The sequence below is a fragment of the Corvus brachyrhynchos genome, unplaced genomic scaffold (genome assembly GCF_000691975.1).
Source record: "Corvus brachyrhynchos isolate BGI_N302 unplaced genomic scaffold, ASM69197v1 scaffold60, whole genome shotgun sequence".
NCBI lineage: Eukaryota > Metazoa > Chordata > Aves > Passeriformes > Corvidae > Corvus > Corvus brachyrhynchos.
The window spans coordinates 7,359,715-7,367,866 of record NW_008236767.1 but is presented as its reverse complement, the minus strand read 5'-3'; the positions used below and the strand labels follow the sequence as shown (position 1 = coordinate 7,367,866).

Sequence of the window (8,152 nt, the reverse complement as noted above, 5' to 3'; positions counted from 1 at the left end):
CCCTTCCCTCCCGGGGGCAGCGGCCGGACGGGGTCTGTCTGACCCGCAGCGCGTGCTGCCGGGTGCCTCCGTAACCACTTTCCCCTTGTGCTTCAGGAGTGGAGTGGGGGCTGATTTTCCCCGATGCTAACGGGGAGTACCAGTCGCCCATTAACTTGAACTCGAGAGAAGCTAAATATGACCCCTCGCTCCTGGAAGTGCGTTTGTCACCGAACTACGTGGTGTGTCGTGACTGTGAAGTGATCAACGACGGGCATTCGATTCAGATTGCCCTGAAGTCAAAATCAGGTATGCCGAAACATGGCCTTGGTTTTCCCGGCTATAGCTTGTGTTGCCTGAAGACTCACTGTACTTACGTCCTGGAGTGTAGGAAAAGCAGCTTTTCCCAGCAGCGAGCAGTTGTGCCCATTCAGCATGGACTATGCCCGGTGAGAGTGTTGCTGTTGACTTTGGTAGGAAGAGGAGCAAGTGTTGCAATGGGAGTTGCAGATTTTGATGCCAGACTGGATGGTCAGTCAGATTGCTTTGAAGCATGTCCAGAATTTCCTCTTGTGATGGTGGTATCCAATTCACTGGCATTAGCAGCTGTCTGCATTCAGAAGCAGTACAGACTATTGCTAAGACAGTGGAGTGTCAAACTGTTCTGTACAGCTGACAAGATTTGTTCATGGTTCAAAGACCATGTAAGTTAAAAGTGCTTTTTCCCATTAATTTGAGTGGGTTCTGAATACTAAGTACGGAATTGGACAGCTTAAGATAAATACACCAGTTAAACATGCTCACAATATTGATGAGGACCAAGTAGAAGGCAGTCCTCATTTCTTAAACAATGACATTTTTGGTGTCCCTCATCAAATATGATTTAGAAGCAAATAATAAACAATTCCAACATAAGTGAAATTGCAATATCTTACTCAGACCTTTCATCTGGGGAAAATATCCTATATGAAGGAGACAAGAAAGTAGGGAGAAAAAAGTCCATTTTGCTTTCCAGCACTGCAGTAGTTCTTACCATGTGTTTGGAAGAACCTCCATGTTATTTCAACCAGTCTTAGCTAGTAACAGCCCTTTGGGGGCATTTAAACAGCTGAACATTGTCAAACCATGAGACATTCCAACTTTTGTTTCCTTCTGAGAACTCAGTAATACTGGGAACTACAGCTGTGCTAAGTGAGGGAGTCAGTTCAGTTTTACACAGTTTTTTAGAAAGGAAGGGTTTGTTATTTTAATAATGATGCTTTCCTTTATAATTTCCTTTTGATGATAATTTCCCTGTATTTTTCAACACAGAACATTTATTTCCACGTAATTTTGCAGATTTGCAATAAAAGCGAGATGTTGTACTTCCAGTCAGTTTTACTGCCTTCTTCAGAATCAGAGCTCTTTCCCAAGGGATAAGGTTCTCCCTGCAGGATCAGAAATTCTTGAATTCTCCTGTGGAGGAAGTGAGAGTGACCACAAATGACCTCATCACTTGCATGCCAAAATGCAACTCCTTCCATCCTACCTTTCCCAAGGGCAGTTTGAAACTTAGTAGCGATAATTAATGAGATGGGACCAACGCACCTAAATGCCTTTGCAAAACCATTAAGAGAATTAGAAAAAATGAAAGACTTCTTTTTATACTTGAGTGCAGTGTGATGCCAGACAAATGAGTCTTAAATGATAAGAAAATGTGAAATAGAGAAAGTTTGCGACTGAAGTATGGAATGGTGATTTAGGAAATCTTGGTTTAGTTTCACCTTTTCCTTAGATTTCATGTTATGTAATTTCCCATTCTCTATTTGTAAACTGGGAATAATTTGAGAGGGAAAAGACAACATTTCTTAAACCTACCAAGAGGAGAAAAGAGTTAATAAGCTGTGTTTGAACCTGGCCTAGTATTCTGGCCATTTTTCATGTATTGCAGAAACTCCTGCAGTTTCTTTTCCTCACAGGGGATCTCTGATGACAAATCCATTTAGCCACATTATTTTGATGGGAACTATTGAGCACTGAATGCTTTTGAAACTCTGTCCAATTAATGTACAAGAGATCCTCATCTACTGTAATTTTAACAGTCAAAGAAAAAGTTCTTTATGGAAAAAAGTAAACTGATTAAAATACACATTAAAAATAAATTTGTCATTACTGTGATTGATTTTATCCTTTAATTTGAGACACACAGTCCATATGGAATTCCCAAATCCTTCTCACTATTTAATTGCAAACATTTTCACAGCTGCTTTCATTTTGATGATGGAATATGTGTTGTGCATTAGGTGGAAGAACCATGACCAGCTATGAAATAGTTTTATCATGGGATCAAGTATCCTGACTGAAGCCTTGGAAATAAACTCTTTGAAGTTCTTGGAGATCCAGAACTACATCATATAGAGAACATTTGTTTTCGTTACAGTTTTTCTCAGAGCAATATTTTAAAACAGAGAAAATGCTCAATTTTCCTAATTGAGATGATGATGATGATGCTTTATATTATCCTAATTGAGCCCTAACTGAGTACCACGATTCTTTTCATTTGTCCAGATTTCTTAAATACTTCAATGGGTTGTTTCCCTGAGTGTTCACCAGATTTGTAGATTTCCCCTCTAGGAGATATAAGTATAGATAGAATACAGATAAGGTTAAGATGCAAATCTGAATCTATAACTACATTTAGGACATTTCATTTTAGAAACTCTAATGGCTGTTAGATTAGTTATGAAGAATTATTAAAAGGATTAATTGGAATATTTGACTTTTTATTCCCTCCAACATAATTGTTTATGAAAACCGTAATTGATATGTTTTCTTTCAGTTTTTTTATAGTTCCATACCTTTGGTTTTATGTTTGTACAGTTGTAATATGGTTCAATTGCTAACTTATGCTTTAGTATTACACTATGTCTTGTGCTCCAAACTCAGGCTGTATAGTTTGTGTGTCAAAATAGCTATATATTATGGAACCAAATCCCTAAGGCTCTATTTCATGCAGTTAAATAATCCTTATCAATTATCAGAGATTGTAAAAGATTAATTCCAAGTCTATGAAATGTAAGTGGAATTTAATGGATTCTGGGGAAGACTGTGAATGCCCTTAAATAAAACTCAGCCCTGCCTAGAAGCCCGTATTCAATGATTTTAGTGGGAAGTTACCTCCAGCTTGTGGTGTAATATTTGATCTAAAGCAGATTCAGAAATCCCTGGGCAAAATGTTCCCGTTGATTAATTCCATAGCAGATTGGGCCTCACAGCTGCTTGCTTTTACTACTTATGGTGGAATTCTTTATTAATGCAAAAGTACTGAGCTGCTATATAAAATTTTTTGTGTATGTGTTGCGATTGTGGACAGATGCTTTTAAGAAATTCCAGATGTTTAAAAAACTGGAGTAAGGAAAGGCCTTGGCTGCCTAGAAGCTGTTTTTAAGTAAATGAGGCATGTTTTTTTGCTCCAGTGAATAGGTTTGATTATATTTCGGTATGGAGGAGTTCTGTATCTCAGAAGCCTGACAGGTGGTATACGACTGAACACCTTTACCTAGCAAAATATTTGCAATCAAAAGTTTTCTATCTATTTCTGTGACCCATAGTAAATATAGGTGATGGAGAGTAAGCATTTGGACAGCCTGGAGGTAACTTCCCAGTTCAATTCAGAACCCCTGCCATCTGTTTAGAGTACACGGTTAATGTCTTGATAAGACCAATAAACATTCCCTCTTCTGACTGGTAAAGGCATAATTTTTTTATTTGGTGTTCTGCCTCATAAAACAAAGAGTTCAGTATGACAGCAGTTTTACTGTTTTTCATAACTGCCTCAGTTCATGTTCTGTACCTGCAAGGTTCTTCAGAAGTAGTGATGACAAGTCTGTCAACTTAACTCTTCTCCTCTCTGGTACCACTAATAATGTAGAAGACTGCCACAATCTCTTTGTTGTATTTGGAGAATATATTCAGTGGCTTGTCTGCTTTGAAAGACAAGTTCTTTACCACTTATCTTCTTTCCCAGTGTTAATAGGGGGGCCATTACCTCGGGGACATGAGTTTGAACTACATGATGTTCGATTTCATTGGGGGAGAGAAAACCAGCGTGGTTCTGAACACACGGTTAATTTTAAGGCCTTTCCCATGGAGGTAAGAGTGCACTGCACTGTATAACACCCATGAAATGCAAAAGATTTTACTTCATAGCCTGAATTCTTGGTAACCCCAAAGCAATTTCCTTTTATCTCAGCATGCTTTCTGTTTCAACTGCAAAGCTATCTTCCTGAGGTGTGCTTTAATGCAGGTAAATTAGGATATGCATCTGGAATAGAATGCCTCCAGCACTCATCGCATTGTATGATTAATTGGTCGTAAAGTTAACTTGCAGAATTATTAACTTCTTATTAGTGTTCTAACAAGATCTGCCATTTCAACACTTCCTATGTCACCTTGACTAATAGCTGTAGATGGGGAGAACTAGCCACTGGAAATATTTCCAAGGTGAGTAATAACAATTTAGGTCAATTTGGAGTAAGTGTAGAGCAATTTGTTCATGAAACAGCTTTACACAATTGAAAATTGAAGATTATGTGATAGTCCTGTGTATGTTCTGCAAGATCTCGAAGAAGCACAAGATTTTGAAATAAAAGCAAAGTGATAACAGAGTCTTAAAAATTTCAGCTGCTCATGGGGTTCATGTTATAGGCGACACAATATGCTTGGTCCTATTTCTCCTGCCCTCCAGCAGTGGTTTGTCATATTACTTCACTTCCCACTGTCCCATTGCTTACACCTGTCAAGGAATGGCTTGGACTATCCCTTAGATCCTGGGCTGTAAGACTAGTTTTAGCAGATACCAACCCTGATGTTTGATGATTTCAGCTTTGCATCTTTTATTTCATTTGTTGTGCACTATTTGTTTTAAAGAAAGTCAAGATTTTTCAGAGTTCTTTAAGTTATTTTTGCCTTATTTATCTATCATAATCCCTCATGAATCTGAAACTGTTTCTTTTTTTCACTGTGCTCAGTGCTAGGAAATTTATTATTGTAGTGTTCATGAGTGCCTGACTACTGGAATACAACTGTCTTATGGAAAAGAATATAAAGATATTAAAGAACATTAAAGCAACTACTGCAGAACTAAGTGTAAAAATCTTGTGGCCTTACATCATCAATCTAATTCTTAGGGATGTTCAAATAGTTTCTTTCAGAGTTATGGGTCAAATTCTGGTCTCTGTTATTCGCTGTTTTGTGCTGGTCCATCACAACTCCCCATATATTTACTCATAGGGGCTTTTCAGGTTGAATTGAGTCAGATCATGGAATCATTTAGATTGGAAAAGACTTTTAAGGTCAAAAAGTCCAACCGGAAACCTAATACTGCCACAGTCCTCCCCTAAACCATCTCCCTAAGTGCCACATCTATGTGTAGATCCCCTCTGCATGTTGATTCTAGGCAGGTCCTCGAAATGCAGAATTGCTTGAATGGGTAAGACTCATCAACCGAAGGGAAGACAAGGGAATGACTTCTGCATCCTGGTTACCTGGCATAATATATACATTATGATTTACATGGGCAGTAAGACCTTCAGGATACAGCAGTGTTCCCCTGAGGCTGGAAGTAGCCAGTTCATTATGAAACAGCTCTGCTTAGTGCTTTTCTTCGAGGCTGATCCGGCATGTGGTGGTTGGGAAATATTGAGATGAACTATGCTGAGCACTGTACTTGGGAGTCTATCAGGGTTTCCTGTCTCTTTGTTTATTAAGGGTCACTTGAAACAGTCTTGGTGCTATTTGGGAACAGTCTATTGATAATCTGCAGAAAACCTAGAATTATCTACTCCAGATCAGTCCAGAGAAAAATATGCTTGACCCAGAGATAGAAAACAACAAACTTAATAAGTCATGAAGGGATTTCATCCTTCACCTACTTTAAAAGCAGTACAACAGCTGCACAAACATAAGTCTGGCACAGTTGAAGAACATCACCTGGAGGTGAGCAAGCCAGTGTTTTTCTGTTTCCTGCATCTAAGCAGCTTTCAACTAAACTCTAATTTCCAAGAAATAATTACTGATGCAAAAATTCTCTAGCAGAAAAAACCTGATTCATAATGCACTTTAAGTACAGTGTGAATGTTTCATTTTGTAAACAGAAAAATTCTTATGGTAGAAAATGGCCAGTTCATCACCTTTTTCCCCAAGCTGCAAGAAAGTGGAGAGCACTTTGTTTGACAGATAAACTGCATTTCCTTCTGCTGCATGCACAAAGAGCTGTTATATTAATTCCTTCTCAAATTGTCCAGATCAAATATTATACTTGAGCAATAATAAAATGGGTGCTTGTAGCCACTGTGAATGTTTATGTAGTACACCTGAGACTCCAGAATGGAAACTTTACTGTTTCCATTCCAGGCATAGTCTTTTTTTTTTTTTTTTTTTTTGTACAGTGGCTTTGATCAATGGACCAGGAAATCTTATTCTCTTAGCTTTTGACATTGGCATTTGTTGGAAATATTCTGAGTGTATATTTGCCTTGATTTTCACTGGGTTTCACAGATTCACAGAATATCCTCATTTGGAAGGGACGCACATCACTCAATGAAGGGATTATCAAGTCCAGCTCTTAAATAAATGACCCATATGAGGATTGATCCCACAATCTTGGTGTTATAAGTACCATGCTCTAATCAGCTGAGCTAAGTTTGTTGGTTACTGAACCCAAACAGCAATTGATGCCTATTATGGCTACATCCAAGCAATCTGGTGTAGTTTAGGCTTTTGTACAAAATAAGCTGGCATTTGTTTGTGAATCAGTGCATGCCTAGAAATATGTTGAGCACCAAGTGCATATGTCTGGGTCTTTTTCAAGTGTAACAAATCTAGTAGGACATTTTCCTAAGGAACTAGAAATTATTTCCATGGCAAATGATACGGGTTCTCCTCTCTTTATGAGAGGAAAACAAGGGAATAAGCAGTTATATGAAAATGGAAGTGCTCGGTTTAAGTAGGTACATTAACAACACAACAGCTTGGCCTAGATTATACACTCTGCTATGCAAAACCTGAGCAGTCCTACAGAAATCAGCTTTTAGTTTGAAGAGATCTGAGATGACTATCTAAGACTAATTATTGACTGGAGCAGCAGTCTGGTTTTTTTAGGGCTGAGGACCCTACAGCTTTATTTTATTACACTGGACAAAATAGTTGTGTAACAGCTTCAGATTATCAGTGTAATGACCTTTGTAAAAGATGACTTTGAAAAAGAGTGTAATTTTTCAAAGTTTGGAACCAATCTTCAATTACTTCCTTACTCTCTTCATCTTTGGGACCATAGCTTCTTTTACAGACGTTAGGCAATATCCTGTATTAGTTGGGTAATATCCCATGATTCTAAGTGCAAAAATCCATTACTTCTTACTACACAGCTGGGGCCTTTGCATGTAGTTAGGATATATAGGTTGATGGGGAATTTGGTTAGACTACAAAGCTTGTGTAACCTCCGGAATAGCTTCTTGAACTAATACATATTGTTGAAAAATGTTCTTCATGTGGCTTGGAGGCTGAGTTGTTTTTTAATTTTTATATGAGGTTCAGCAAAGATGTGCTTTCCACCTTCCTTGACTGAAGACACCAGAATGTAGACAGTGATATGCCAGTGTTTTCATTTTCACTGAAAATTCTGTGTTTGCAGTAAGTCTGGAAAGCAGGACAAAACAATAAATAGTTGCCAAAAGTAAGTACGGCAACACCTGTTTTTAAACCAAGGAAAAGCAGAGTGCTGTATGTACCGATACTCCTCTCTCTTTCCCATGGAAACAAGAGCATGAAGGCTGTTCTTGCCCTTTGGCCAGAAATTGGAAGGAAACATTTGTGTGACTTTCTCCAGAAATCCTTCTCACCGAGTACCTCTACTGCATGTAAAGCAGTGCTACTTTGCCTTTTGGCCAAAGTAACGTTGACCACGACATATGCTAAATGTTTAGTAATGGTCTTAACATTGAGAGACTGTTTCTTGCCAGCAAATGGAACAGGGTACCAAATATCTCTGCTTTACAGTACAAATTTCCACAGAGCAGTGACATCCACATTTGCACATGTGACTTACCTGAAGCTGATTTAGGTGTAGGATAGAGAGGAAACCATTTGGCATCTTTATTCTTCTCCTTGATGCCAAGGGTATGGATTGGAGAAG

The 8,152-nt window shown here is 38.4% G+C and overlaps 1 protein-coding gene across 1 annotated transcript in view; it reads left to right on the top strand.

Annotated features, from left to right (window-relative positions):
* Positions 1 to 80: 80 nt before the first annotated feature.
* Positions 81 to 8,152, top strand: part of CA8 (carbonic anhydrase 8) — a gene marked incomplete at its 5' end in the record, with an annotated part of 48,482 nt that continues 40,410 nt past the window's right edge. The window contains 2 exons of the mRNA XM_017727403.1: positions 81 to 288; positions 3,986 to 4,110. Of these exons, the coding sequence (XP_017582892.1) occupies positions 81 to 288; positions 3,986 to 4,110 (333 nt within the window). The remainder of the gene's footprint in view (positions 289 to 3,985; positions 4,111 to 8,152) is intronic.